The sequence below is a fragment of the Oncorhynchus clarkii genome, chromosome 17 (genome assembly GCF_045791955.1).
Source record: "Oncorhynchus clarkii lewisi isolate Uvic-CL-2024 chromosome 17, UVic_Ocla_1.0, whole genome shotgun sequence".
Lineage (NCBI taxonomy): Eukaryota > Metazoa > Chordata > Actinopteri > Salmoniformes > Salmonidae > Oncorhynchus > Oncorhynchus clarkii.
In genome coordinates, this window is record NC_092163.1 from 16,255,277 (window position 1) to 16,271,098 (window position 15,822).

General features: G+C 42.6%; 1 protein-coding gene across 1 annotated transcript in view; it reads left to right on the forward strand.

Annotated features, from left to right (window-relative positions):
- The window catches only part of LOC139370341 (ubiquitin carboxyl-terminal hydrolase 43-like), a 114,008-nt gene that overhangs the window by 28,809 nt on the left and 69,377 nt on the right, over positions 1-15,822 (forward strand). The window contains exon 3 of the mRNA XM_071109767.1: positions 12,873-12,979. Within this exon, the coding sequence (XP_070965868.1) occupies positions 12,873-12,979 (107 nt within the window). The remainder of the gene's footprint in view (positions 1-12,872; positions 12,980-15,822) is intronic.

The following is a 15,822-nucleotide window of genomic DNA, read 5'->3' on the forward strand; positions in this document are numbered from 1 at the left end:
GTACGGCCCAGGATGCAACAGCCCAGGAACGGTGTGTGCTTTTAGGTCAGCACTGGAAAATAAAAGGGAGCCGCACACTCTAGGAGCTCAGGTGCAAAAATGTAATTACCAACGTTTCGACAGCCAAGCTGTCTTCAACAGGGTCAGCACTGAGCATGTGGTAGTACAGTGAGCAACACCTCGCAACGTCTCTCATACTCCAGCAGAAGGTGAGCTAGGTCCGTGGGTCCTGGCAGGGGAGGACAACGGATTGCCTCCCCACCAGCAGAGCTCTATTTTTGGGCTAAACTCAACGGTAGTCCCCTCCCTGCCTAGCCCTGCCTAGCAGCTGGCATACACGGCCTCGTTTACGAAAAAGTGAGCGGTCCAGTTTTTTGGGGCAGTTGCTCGGCATCGTGAGAAGATATCATTATTTCGCTGCTTTGTATAAGAGACTCACTCTTCAACTGCATTTTTACATTGAGCCGAAACCAGAAGTGACGATGATCATCATCCATCCAGCTTGTATTCATGTCTCCAACTAGATTAGCGGGATCACGCAATGTCTTTGACAAAAACACAGCCACACGTGAGTATGTCCTCCGGCATGTCGAACAAAGACAGACACGTAGGAAACATCTGTCTGGGACTTATTAAAGACTCCTATTGATATGTGTGTCCTCTGATGACATCATCACACGGTCAAGACAGACACGAAGCAGACATGGCTTTGACTTATTGAACTGTTTCAGTCCGCATGAGAGGACCGGACCTCCCTGTTACGGAAGAGTCCTTGGCTTCGTCTCAGATGAGAGCCTATTCCCTTTGTAATGGGAATACTGTTGACCAGGGCCTGTAGGAAACAATATAATATGGTAATAGAGTAGGAAACAATATAATATGGGAATAGAGTGCCATTTGGGATTCAGTCCTTGAGGCTACGGGTTGTGCATGTGCATAAATGTGATGTTCTGATACCCAATACCCATGAGTATACCCTTGTGTGTGCCTCCCTGCGACGCTGCCTTAGTTCTGCTGATTGCAGTGATATGTATCTGTTTGACGTCACACCTTTCATGGCAAAAGCAACAGCAGAAAATGATCCTGGGTACAACATCTTCTGAGGGAGAAAAGGTTATTTTTATTTCTGTGTTCAATACATGCTCCAGGGCAGAAATGTTCAGTGCAAGCATTGTGAGGAACCAATAAAAAAATACAAATCCATTGTTTATGTAACTGCCTAGCAATACACAAAATGGATGGATGTACACAGTGCATGATCATCAAATCAAATGTGCAAATAGTCTGGGTAGCCATTTGATTAGGAGTTCAGGAGTCTTATGGCTTGAGGGTAGAAGGCTGTTTAGAAGCCTCTTGGACCCAGACTTTGTGCTCCGGTATTGCTTGCCGTGCGGTAGCAGAGAGAACAGTCTATGGCTAGGGTGGTTGGAGTCTTTGACCATTTTTAGGGCCTTCCTCTGACACTTTCTGGTATAGAGGACCTGGATGGCAGGAAGCTTGGCCTTGGTGATGTACTGGGCCGTACGCACTACCCTCTGTAGTGCCTTGCGGTCGGAGGCCGAGCAGTTGCCATACCAGGCATGGATGCAACCAGTCAGGATGCTCTCGATGGTGCAGCTGTAGAACCTTTTGAGGATCTGAGGACCCATGCCAAATATTTTCAGTCTCCTGAGGGGGAATAGGTTTCGTTGTGCCCTATTCACAACTGTCTTGGTGTACTTGGACCATGTTACTTTGTTGGTGGACGCCAAGGAACTTGAAGTTCTCGACCTGCTCCACTGCAGCACAGTCGATGAGAATGGGGGCATGTCCTCACTCCTCCTTTTTCTGTAGTCCACAATCATGTTATGTCATCGGCAAACTTAATGATGGTGTTGGAGTGAACAGGGAGTTCAGGAGGGGACTGAGCATGCACCCCTGAGGGGCCCCTGTGTTGAGGATCAGCATGGCGGATGTATTTTTACCTACCCTTACCACCTGGGTTCGCACGTCAGGAAGTCCAGGATCCAGTTGCAGAGGGAGGTGTGGAGTCCCAGGGTCCTTAGCTTAGTGATGAGCTTTGAGGGCACTATGGTGTTGAACGCTGAGCTGTAGTCAATTAATTGCATTCTCACATAGGTGTTCCTTTTGTCCAGGTGAAAAAGGGCAGTGTAGAGAATGCAATAGAGATTGTATCATCTGTGGATCTGTTGGGGAGGTATGCAAATTAGGGTGGGTCTAGGGTTACTAGGATAATGGTGTTGATGTGAGCCATGACCAATCTTTCAAAGCACTTCATGGCTACAGACGTGAAGTGCCCTTCCACATCCGATGAGCATCAGAGCCGGTGTAGTACGATTTGATCTTAATCCTGTATTGACGCTTTGCCTGTTTGATAGTTTGTTGGAAGGCATAGCGGGATTTCTTAAACGCTTCCAAGTTAGAGTCTTGCTCCTTAAAAGCGGCAGCTCTACCCTTTAGCTCAGTGCGGATGTTGCCTGTAATCCATTGTTTCTGGTTGGTGTATGTACGTACAGTCACTGTGGGAACGACGTTATCGATGCACTTATTGATGAAGCCAGTGACTGATGTGGTGTACTCTTCAATGCCATCGGAAGAATGACGGAACATATTCCAGTCTGTGCTAGCAAAATAGACCTGTAGCTTAGCATCTGCTTCATCTCGTTGTGCCCTCTTCACAACTGAGGGGACTATGGTGTTGAACGCTGAGCTGTAGTCAATGAATAGCATTCTAACATAGGTGTTCCTTTTGTCCAGGTGGGAAAGGGCAGTGTGGAGTATAATAGAGATTGCATCATCAGTGGATCTGTTGGGCGGTATGCAAATTGGAGTGGGTCTAGGGGTTCTGGGATAATGGTGTTGATGTGAGCCATGACTACAGTCTGGCTACAGGCATGAGTGCTATGGGTCGGTAGTCATTTAGGCAGGATACCTTAGTATTCTTGGGCACAGGCATTATGGTGGTCTGCTTAAAACATGTTGGTATTACAGATTTGGACAGGGAGAGGTTGAAAATGTCAGTGAAGACAGTACATGTCCTGATAATCCGTCTGGCCCTGCGGCCTTGTGGATGTTGACCTGTTTAAAGGTCTTACTCACACCGGCTGCGGAGAACATGATCACAGTCTTGCAGAACAGCTGTTTCAGTGTTATTTGCCTCGAAGCGAGCATAGAAGTAGTTGAACTCGTCTGGTAGTCTCGTGTCACTGGGCAACTCTCAGCTGTGCTTCCATTTGTAGTCTGTAATGGTTTGCAAGCTCTGCCACATCCGACGAGCATCAGAGCCGGTGTAGTACGATTCGATCTTAGTCCTGTATTGACGCTTTGCCTGTTTGAAGGTTCGTTGAAGGGCATAGCGGGATTTCTTATAAGCTTCTGGGTTAGAGTCCCGCTCCTTGAAAGCGGCAGCTCTACCCTTTATCTCAGTGCGGATGTTGTCTGTAATCCATTGTTTCTGGTTGAGGTATGTACATACAGTAACTGTGGGGATGACGTCATCGATGCACTTATTGATGAAGCCAGTGACTGATGTGGTGTACTCTTCAATGCCATCGGAAGAATCCCGGAACATATTCCAGTCTGTGATAGCAAAACAGTCCTGTAGTTTATCATCTGCTTCATCTGACCACTTTTTTATAGACAGTCACTGGTGCTTCCTGCTTTAATTTTTGCTTGTAAGCAGGAATCAGGAGGATAGAATTACGGTCAGATTTGCCAAATGGAGGACGGGGGAGAGCTTTGTATACATCTCTGTGTGTGGAGTAAAGGGGGTCCAGAGTTCTTTTCCCTCTGGTTGCACAATTAACATGCTGATTGAAATTTGGTAAAACGGATTTAAGTTTCCCTGTATTAAACTCCCCGGCCACTAGGACCGCCACCTCTGGGTGAGCGTTTTCTTGTTTGCTTATGGCGGAATACAGCTCATTCAATGCTGTCTTAGTGCCAGCCTCTGACTCTGATGGTATGTAAACATATACACATGATCACTTGACTTCCCATGTCTTAAGCTTTGTACATTTAATTTCTCACCTGATTTTAGGGATAAGGCGTTCCGCAAGCTATCAGTGTATATAATAACCTTTTCAAATACACATCTCACTTTCTGTCTGCTTGGGAATAGATTCCCCTTGACTTCGATACAATATTCACGTAGCCAGTATGTCCTGTATATCTGCTTTAGCTGTGGAATAACTTCTGAAATCTTGCTCTGCTCCAATCATTTAAATTCTGGAAATCAATTACAGTAGCTTGCGAAAGTATTCACCCCCCTTTTTTGCTATTTTGTTGCTTTACAACCTGGAAGTAAAAATGATTTTTTGGGGGGTTTAAATCATTTGATTTACACAACACTTTGAAGATGGAAAATATTTTTTATTGTGAAACAAACAAGAAATAAAACAAAAAAACAGAAGACTTGAGCGTGCATAACTATTCACCCCCCAAAGTTAATACTTTGTAGAGCCACCTTTTGCAGCAATTACAGCTGCAAGTCTCTTGGGATATGTCTCTATAAGCTTGACACATCTAGCCACTGGGATTTTTGCCCATTCTTCAAGACAAAACTGCTCCAGCTCCTTCAAATTGGATGGGTTCCGCTGGTATACAGCAATCTTTAAGTCAAACCACAGTTTCTCAATTGGATTGAGGTCTGGGCTTTGACTAGGCCATTCCAAGAGATTTAAATGTTTCCCATTAAACCACTCAAGTGTTGCTTTAGCAGTATGCTTCGGGTCATTGTCCTGCTTGATGGAGGTTCTGCTGAAACAGGTTTCCCACAAGAATTTCCCTGTATTTAGTGCCATCCATCATTCCTTCAATTCTGACCAGTTTCTCAGTCCCTGCCAATGAAAAACATCCCCACAGCATGATGCTGCCACCACCATGCTTCACTGTGGGGATGGTGTTCTTGGGGTGATGGGAGGTGTTGGGTTTGCGCCAGACATTGTGTTTTCCTTAATGGCCAAAAAGCTCAATTTTAGTTTCATCTGACCAGAGTACCTTCTTCCATATGTTTGGGGAGTCTCCCACATGCCTTTTGGCAAACACCAAACGTGTAGCTTATTTTTTTCTTTAAGCAATGGCTTTTTTCTGGCCACTCATTCCGTAAAGCCCAGCTCTGTGGAGTGTACAACTTACAGTAGTCCTATGGACAGATACTCCAATCTCCGCTGTGGAGCTTTGTAGCTCCTTCAGGGGTTTCTTTGGTGTCTTTGTTGCCTCTCTGATTAATGCCCTCCTTGCCTGGTCTGTGAGTTTTGGTGGCGTCCCTCTCTTGGCAGGTTTGTTGTGGTGCCATATTCTTTCAATTTTTTAATAATGGATTTAATGGTGCTCCGTGGGATGTTCAAAGTTTCTGATATTTTTTTATAACCCACACCCTGATCTGTACTTCTCTACAACCTTGTCCCTGACCTGTTTGGAGAGCTCCTTGATCTTCATGGTGCCGTTTTCTTAGTGGTGCCCCTTGCTTAGTGGTGTTGCAGATTCTGGGGTCTTTCAGAACAGGTGTATATATACTGAGATCACGTGACATATCATGTGACACAGATTGCACACAGGTGGACTTTATTTAGCTAATTATGTGACTTATGAAAGTAATTGGTTGCACCAGATCTTATTTAGGGGCTTCCTAGCAAAGGGGTGAATACATATGCACGGACCACTTTTACGTTTTTAAATTTTTTTAATAATTTTTTTAAACAAGTCATTTTTTTCATTTCACTTCACCAATTTGGACTATTTTGTGTATGTCCATTACATGAAATCCCCCCCCCCCCCCCCCCTAAAAAAAATGAAATTACAGGTTGTAATGAAACAAAATAAGAAAAACACCAAGGGGAATGAATACTTTTGCAAGGCCCTGTAAATAGCCTGGAAGGGTTTGGATGCCAGTGCTAATTTTCTCCTCTGAGCTACAGTGGGCCCAGATAATGGATCTGTTAGCTGTTAGCGTTCAGCACTTTTAGATTACACAATTTAACATTTTAGCTCTTTTTGCATATTAGCATCTCTCATGTTACGCTAACTCCTGCTTCGCATGTATTTTTGGCAGGCCCACCTGCCTTGGCAGACAATGGCAGAGCAAGGAAAAATACTGTAGGGGTGTTTATTCATCACTGGTTCCCAGATATATGAAAATGTTAGTGCACGCACACACCCACTTTTAGAGAAATCACAGTTGAATGGAGGCATCTGTTGTTTGTTCTAAGGTCCAGCTAAGTGCCTGTTGACCTACTTGTGGGGAAGGTGCCTTCTCTAGTGTGCAGCGAAGCCCACCAGGCTTTGGATTTGTTATGAATAGAGAATTAAGTAGCCCGAGCCTTCGCTGCAGTGCCTGGCAACACATGTCTTGGGTCTGCTGGTATTCCCCAATATACACTCTTACTGCTACTACTGCAGCGTCCACCCGGAGACTCTCTTTATCAGCCACTCACTCTCAACAGAGAGGACAGGACAGTCTATCCCCTTATATAAGCCTTATGTATTACCTTAACCTGTTAGTGGCATGATAAACAATTGGATTGCTAAAAGCACATTCCGTAGTGCAGAGTTGTGAAACTATGCACCTCTTAAAATAACACATTCTGGAAAAGTAAAACATGCACTTTTTATTCTACGAGATCAAGATCAGCCAGTTCCTCCCTGTTTGTCTGTTTTTCCCCATAAGGTGCCTAAGCAATACAACCCAGGTTAAGCCCACTAGCTTCCCTTCCTCTCTATCAGGGAAAATAGAATAAACACAACTCTGCAATATGTAACGGTTAAAAGGCATGTTGAGTTATTTTATAAAGATGAATTGCTGCGGGGAGAGTTTGTGCTTCGTGGTTTTAAACTCACAACTAATTTCCAAGGAGATGCTGTGTTTAATGAAAAACGTCCTCCTCAGTCCACATTTTGATGGGGAAGGAACCCAATGTTTCCATGGTGATTTGTGTAAGGACTGGGACCAGGCTACTTAGCTGAGGATTCTGTACTATGCTAGTATACTATACTATCTCTGACTATGGTTTAGTTCTGTCTCTGGCTGTAGTTGTGTTGATTCTTCCATCTACTCAAGGTATTGGTCTCGGTCACCTATTAGCATATCCTGTGTTTTTGTCCACATTTTGACTGAAAGGAAGGTCACATTTGAGTTAGCTGACCTGAAGGACTGTACCTATTAGCATTTCCTATGTTTTTGTCCACATTTTAACTGAAAGGAAGGTCACATTTGAGTTAACTGACCTAAAGGACTGTACCTATTAGCATATCCAGTTTTTCTGTCCACATTTTGAAAGAAAGGAAGGTCAAATTTGAGTTAGCTGACCAGCAGCTCTGTACCTATATGTGTCAGCTTCCAACCTTACCGGGTACACAACTCTGCTAACAGGACACAACCAAGAGACTGAAATTCACCTCTCTAATGGCGCACCTTCTGCGCTGTGTTGTAGGATTTGCAGAATCCCTAGATGTAATATTTTCTAGTGCTTTCGCTCGCTCTCTCTCGCGCTAATAGCTCCAATAAACCATTATTCCCCAACACGTCTCAGGCCAGCCATGTCTGTATTTAATCTTTAATTGTGTTAGCGAAGGAAAAAATTGCTTTGGGGATTCGACAGCTTGAAAGAGACATCTTGTTCATTTGGCTCATCATTATCAGCGGAATAGCTTCTTGGTTGAACAGACTTAATAAGAGACAAAACAATATTATTACTAGATAGTCTGGAGTTTGCTGTGCATCATAATGTTTTTTTGTGTGTTTAAAAAAAATCATTGGATGACAAGCTATAATGGAGGCTATTATCCAACTATTTGTAATGGTTGTTGTAAAATGTTGTCATGGTTTTGCTCCTCACCTTCATAATGTAACAACACGTAAGCCTATTTCTAATTTTTGTACCATCGTCCTTAGATCTTGCAAAATTTTGTTATAATGTAGTTTGTCAGAAGAAAGCACGGCCATTATGAGTCTGACTCAAACCTATTGAGACTCTTTAACACGTCCTCATAAACACTTACTGTAGATGCATCACACACTCTACTGCTGCTATTCCCAATGTAGGTGAGTGCTCTTCTGAAGAGAGTGTTTCTAGTGGCAACGATGAGATTGTCCTGCCTTTGGGGAAACTAGGAAAGTGTACCACACGCATCTTCTTCACAGGAAGCATAATGGACTTTCTTACCTTTTTTTAAGAACATGGTGACACATTTAGGATACGAAGAGGGGAGGAGAGGTATAAATAGCAGTGAGGCCTTTTGCTGTTGACACAGAAGTGTGTCAAGTAATTGATTACATCACAGAAGTTGATGAAACAAAGCTGACAGATATTCTCCAGGGTTATGTTGTCAATCTTGGTTGTACAGTACTTACAGTATGTTTTATTGATACACATGTTGATACAATAATCACACCATAAGATATTGATATTGTATGTGTGTGTGTATGTGACCTTGCTCTAAATGTGTCCTAAATTAGTTTGAGGTAATTAGAGATTTTTAGACAGGCACAAACTTCAGGGCGGAACTTTCACCCCAAAAACTGAAATTGTTGTCGACTTCAAAATCGCCTCCGACGCTTAGCTCTGGTCCCCAGGTGACAATGAATTCATTTTCAATCTCACGACCTCACGCAGGGCATCTAAACTGTCCATTACCATCTAGGTCGGAAACAGCTACTAAAGTGATGTTTTGGGGCAGAGCAACTCAAATAGCTCCTTCATCCTATTGCTCTATTTCTTTACCGCCAACTGTACTGTTCTCACTGAAAGCAGTCAGTATAGGTTTACCTATACTATGTAGTGTATCATGGGATTACACAATACTTTGGCCCCATGGCCAGTCAGTATAGGCTTACCTATACTATGTAGTGTATCATGGGATTACACAAGACTTTGGCCCCATGGCCAGTCAGTATAAATGTACCTATACTATGTAGTGTATCATGGGGTTACACAATACTCTGGCCCCATGGCCAGTCAGTATAAACGTACCTATATTATGCAGTTTATCATGGGGTTACACAAGACTTTGGCCCCATGGCCAGTCAGTATAAATGTACCTATACTATGTAGTGTATCATGGGATTACACAATACTTTGGCCCCATGGCCAGTCAGTATAGGCTTACCTATACTATGTAGTGTATCATGGGGTTACACAAGACTTTGGCCCCATGGCCAGTCAGTATAAATGTACCTATATTATGCAGTTTATCATGGGGTTACACAAGACTTTGGCCCCATGGCCAGTCAGTATAAACTTACCTATATTATGCAGTTTATCATGGGGTTACACAATACTTTGGCCCCATGGCCAGTCAGTATAAACTTACCTATACTATGTAGTGTATCATGGGATTACACAATACTTTGGCCCCATGGCCAGTCAGTATAGGCTTACCTATACTATGTAGTGTATCATGGGATTACACAATACTTTGGCCCCATGACCAGTCAGTATAGGCTTACCTATATTATGCAGTTTATCATGGGGTTACACAATACTTTGGCCACATGGCCCAAAACCTCTCAAAGGATTCTCTACAAGGTTTCAACTGAATGAGTTAAATAGCAATTGAATCAGCCTCATTCGTAACCCCATAAAAGCTTGGATATGTGGCTGTGACCTCTTTGTTTGCTGAGGCTATTTCATTTTTTTACTCTGCATAGCAACTAATTGAAGGCCTCTCTCATAGGCTATTCACAGAAAGAGTAATAGTATGGAAGCATGTAGCTTCATGCAACACTCCAAACAAGACAACAATAATCATCTTATCGAGCGTGCTGAAAGTCATCACACAACACACATTTCCCCATGTCCCAAATAATATATGCCTCAAAAACATCTGATTGAAATGTCTATTTGATCATTTTCATTGGCTGAGAGTATCAATGAATATCCAGTATGGAAGCATATATCTCAATGAGCTCCATAATCCAGTGGATCTGTCTCCTTCAGCTTAGCAGGAAGTGATTAGTATGGTTATGATGACTAAGACTGTCTTTTTAAAGGCACTCCAAAACACAACACACCTGAGTCTAGAAGCTCTTGGTGAAAATATCTCAGTGTGCTGCTCTTTGATTACATCATGCAGGCACTGTTCAGGTAATTGCAGAGTATCTACCTGCAGTCCCCTAGCACCATGAGTCACAGTGGTTCACTCTATCCTTCGTTTGATTTCGCTGTGCACTGAACAGAACTCAATACATCAACTACCAAATCAAATCAATAAATTATAGTTGTGGGTGAATGCAGTTTCTCTATATAAGCAAGCTAAATACGAAGTTGTCAATGAATTGGCCAATGTTGTGCAGGACATCTACAGCAGGTGTACTCAACTACTGCTTGAGAAGATCCGGTTACACAAATTCCTAGGTGGCAAAGGTCTGGATGGATAATGTAATTTATCGGCGTAGTAACAAACCCCCACCTCGCAACCCATGTGACCCCAAACTGTTCACACCCCTCTTGTTGGCGGAGAGAACATTTAGCCGTTTTAAAGAACATTTCCCGCAATTCTACACCCTTTGCATGGGGCAGAGATTTGTTTTGCTGATTTAAAGCTAATTTCCTGCAGTTCTAAGCATTCTTCCATGTCTTATGTGTGTTTATATGATACCAGGGGTCAATGCCTGAACAAGTAAAAAAATACAGTGCCTTGCGAAAGTATTCGGCCCCCTTGAACTTTGCGACCTTTTGCCACATTTCAGGCTTCAAACATAAAGATATAAAACTGTATTTTTTTGTGAAGAATCAACAAGTGGGACACAATCATGAAGTGGAACGACATTTATTGGATATTTCAAACTTTTTTAACAAATCAAAAACTGAACAATTGTGCGTGCAAAATTATTCAGCCCCCTTAAGTTAATACTTTGTAGCGCCACCTTTTGCTGCGATTACAGCTGTAAGTCGCTTGGGGTATGTCTCTATCAGTTTTGCACATCGAGAGACTGACATTTTTTCCCATTCCTCCTTGCAAAACAGCTCGAGCTCAGTGAGGTTGGATGGAGAGCATTTGTGAACAGCAGTTTTCAGTTCTTTCCACAGATTCTCGATTGGATTCAGGTCTGGACTTTGACTTGGCCATTCTAACACCTTGATATGTTTATTTTTGAACCATTCCATTGTAGATTTTGCTTTATGTTTTGGATCATTGTCTTGTTGGAAGACAAATCTCCGTCCCAGTCTCAGGTCTTTTGCAGACTCCATCAGGTTTTCTTCCAGAATGGTCCTGTATTTGGCTCCATCCATCTTCCCATCAATTTTAACCATCTTCCCTGTCCCTGCTGAAGAAAAGCAGGCCCAAACCATGATGCTGCCACCACCATGTTTGACAGTGGGAATGGTGTGTTGCTTTTACGGCAAACTTTGCATTGTTGCCAAAAAGTTCAATTTTGGTTTCATCTGACCAGAGCACCTTCTTCCACATGTTTGGTGTGTCTCCCAGGTGGCTTGTGGCAAACTTTAAACAACACTTTTTATGGATATCTTTAAGAAATGGCTTTCTTCTTGCCACTCTTCCATAAAGGCCAGATTTGTGCAATATACGACTGATTGTTGTCCTATGGACAGAGTCTCCCACCTCAGCTGTAGATCTCTGCAGTTCATCCAGAGTGATCATGGGCCTCTTGGCTGCATCTCTGATCAGTCTTCTCCTTGTATGAGCTGAAAGTTTAGAGGGACGGCCAGGTCTTGGTAGATTTGCAGTGGTCTGATACTCCTTCCATTTCAATATTATCGCTTGCACAGTGCTCCTTGTGATGTTTAAAGCTTGGGAAATCTTTTTGTATCCAAATCCGGCTTTAAACTTCTTCACAACAGTATCTCGGACCTGCCTGTTGTGTTCCTTGTTCTTCATGATGCTCTCTGCACTTTTAACGGACCTCTGAGACTATCACAGTGCAGGTGCATTTATACGGAGACTTGATTACACACAGGTCGATTGTATTTATCATCATTAGTCATTTAGGTCAACATTGGATCATTCAGAGATCCTCACTGAACTTCTGGAGAGAGTTTGCTGCACTGAAAGTAAAGGGGCTGAATAATTTTGCACGCCCAATTTTTCAGTTTTTGATTTGTTAAAAAAGTTTGAAATATCCAATAAATGTCGTTCCACTTCATGATTGTGTCCCACTTGTTGTTGATTCTTCACAAAAAAATACAGTTTTATATCTTTATGTTTGAAGCCTGAATTGTGGCAAAAGGTCGCAAAGTTCAAGGGGGCCGAATACTTTCGCAAGGCACTGTATTTTTCTTGAAACGGCATTGTTGGTTCACTGTTGTATTCGGTGCATGTGACAAATCAAATTTGATTTGATTTCACTCATATTGCACTTTATTTTAGTGTTGTTGTGGATGAGTAATCATGTTTTTTCATTGAAGAAAATAAAGTGTTGTTATTCCTGATTGTGCTGTCACCCTGCATTATATGGATCATTATCATGTATGGAATCAGGAATATCAACACTGTGTACTTCTTAAGTAAACAAAAATGAACTACATTATGGTTGGTGTCTCATTTTCCCGCTGTACTGAAACTGAACCGAACCGTAACCCCAAAACAGCAATACGTACCACCTAACCGTGGGTTTGGTGAACCTTTACAGCCCTAATGACAGTCACGAGGTAAGATCTGGCTGTTTTCGTTCTCTCTCTTCGCCAGCGAAGCTGAACACTATAAAAAGTACAAGAGTGTATTAACGTGCATTAGCCCCTCATCTAGCCCATGTCCCATTGTTGCGCTCCTGTTTACATCTGCTGTGATACACCTTGTTACCCTGCTGCTGTACAGCTCGTTGACGTTTTCACACACACACACACACACACACACACACACACACACACACACACATATACAGGTCATTCACACTTTCTCTCTCTCTGTTCCAGGGCCTGCTGGGTGGAGCGGAGGAGAGCCCTGTCTCCGGCCCAGCAGCAGCACACCAGCCTGGGACGCGGCACAGCTTCGTCCAGGACCACTTTCAGGCACAGTACAGGTAAGAGTCCTAGACAATATCATACAGGTAGATTAGTAGTCACAGACGATAAGAGGTGAGGAGTCGCATTCAATTAGTACAGGTCATGTGATAACGCATACTTAAGTTATGCAGCAATTCAATAACGATATCTCACACCATGATTTCTCACACGATTTCTCAAACCAGGCTTCATGGAGTACAAAAACTCCTAATCTTCTCATCCAAGACTTTTGTAATGTCTGTGTGCATAGTTTTTTTCTCGCCAGAATCTATAGCATGCCATCATATAGAGTATAGGTATTCAGAACAGGTGAGCATGCACTTTCCCTCCTGTGAATAAGAACCCGGTAGCCTGCTAAAGTAGGTCACATTGAGCTAGCTGTGAACACTTTCTGGGATTAGTCTCTGTCTGTATCTTGTTTGGCTCTTTTCCTCCTGGTCTGCAGTGTACACACACACACACACACACACACACACACACAAAGCAGCAGCAGCAGGATCCCAGCGTAGCCAGTCTCATGGAAATGTAGTGACCCTCTGCTAGCCTTGTCATGATGTTCTCCATCTCCTTTCCTCCCCATCCACCTCTTCTTAGATCAATCTGTTGAAATGTTCCACTTGTTGATTCATGATACTAACCACTGATCTGTATACGGGGCGGCAGGGTAGCCTAGTGGTTAGAGCGTTGGACTAGTAACCGGAAGGTTGCAAGTTCAAATCCCTGAGCTGACAAGGTCTGTCGTTCTGCCCCTGAATAGGCAGTTAACCCACTAGACCGTCATTGAAAATAAGAATTTGTTCTTAACTGACTTGCCTAGTTAAATAAAGGTAAAAAAATAAAAAATACCACATGGATTGACTGAGCAGTTTAACGGATGATTAGACTTTGACACATCCATATTGTATAGATAATGAGATTAGACCTGAAATGTACAGAATCTGCAGCGAGTCGATTGCAGCCAACAGGCATCGCTCCTCTCTATAACAAAGAAGGACTCAAGATGTATTGGATTAGCGTGAGTCAATCAATATAGGGTTAACCCCAGACAGTTAGATTGTATTGATGATGATGCGGGGTTAACCACTCAATCAATCATGGGATTATTATTCCCACTCCCTCATCACAGGATTATGGATTATACACTTATACAAACCCACTGCGAAGACTGATCTCCCCAGGCTGCTAATTGGAAAATGCTCCATTTTCCCTTATGGAAAAATTTGTGTCTAAAATGGAATATCGGAATTTTGAGGCAGAATATCGGAATTCCGAGATGGAATGTCTTCTTTAACATTCAACCCTCTTGGCTCTTGGATCTTGGCTATGATGTGTTTGCCACAACAGCACACAGGTAGTGTTTACGTCCTATTATCATATTATCCGTTAGTTCATTAGCAGATAAGAGTAGCGACACTAGGGGAAATCTGAGACTTCAAGACACTCCAAATGCATCCCTAAACAGCTTAGCAAAGAATGCTAATGCGATGGCTCCTCTCATCAATAATTTTGTCTCTTGTCTCAAATGGCACCCTATTCCCTTCATAGTGCACTACCTAGGCTGCGGTCCAAACAGTTAAACGACACACCCTCGTCCACTTACCCTCGACTTACGCCCTTTGGGGAGTCCCCGTCGCCAAACAAGGGAAGTCCCCATAATTCAATTCGCGACGATTGTACATCCGCGAAAACTTAAACAACATCAATGGAGAAGTCGACATACAAGTGTAAGTAAAAAAGAATGCTACGTAAAAATGAAATATGTTTTGTTTGGTTATCTTTTGGAAATTGTAGAAATAAAACATTTTCCTTCTTCAGAAGTTCCAGCTAGGCAGGCTAACTAATTTGCTAGCTAGGCGTATATTAATAATTATATATTCAATAAAAGTAGACATGCACTCATAATTGACTGTAGTGTATATAAAGCACCCACAAGTCACCGGTGGCTGAAAACACAATCATTGCGGGATGTTTGAGTGGCGAATTTCCGGCCAAGGGTGGTCCATGCCTTCTTCCCTCGCCTTAGCCCTGGAAGTGTATACTCGTCAGACGTCATGAGAAGTGTCCACTTAATTTAAGGGCTGAGGGGATAGGGTGTCTTAAGTGTTTGGACTGCAGCCCTTGACGAACAGTTTTAGCTGACAGCTGTGAAGTGTCTGGACTCACCATCCTGGATATACAGATATAGGATCTTAATTTGATAATTTTTTTTTGTTGCTGACAATTTTCCTGACAATGCACACTTCTAGTGTATTTTAGTTTTTAAAAGGCTTCTAAAGTCTGTAATTTCAATTTTTGAAATTTCAGACTTGATTTGCTCTAATGAAAAATGTATCCACCTCTACAAAAATGTTCATTCCCATATCCCATTTCTGCAGGATTATTTCCTTGCTGAAGCAAACTGGCTCAAATTAAGATCCTACATTTGTACACCTAAGGTGTACACTCTTAGAAAAAGGGTTCCAAAAGGAACAGGATAGGATGACCCTTTTTTAATTCCAGGAACCCATTTTGGTTCCAGGTATAACTCTTTTGAGTTCCATGTAGAACACTCTCTGGAAAGAGTTCTACACCGAACTCAAAAAGGTTCTACCTAGAGCAAAAAAGTGTTTTTCGAAGGGTTCTCAATTGGGGACAGCTAAAAAAAGAGTGTAGTGTGTGTTTAGTCAGGGGTTACAAAACAATACTTCAAGCACCAGTAATTAGTACTTTGATGGTCTGCTCCCTAAGGATATGTCTCAGTATTGAGTACATGTTGTTGTCACATTATGCAGTCTACTGTAAAGTGATTACAGAACTACTCCAAACTCTGTTGTTTCTCCCGCAACGCACCTTGTAATTTTCTGCCTGGCTCCACCTCAAC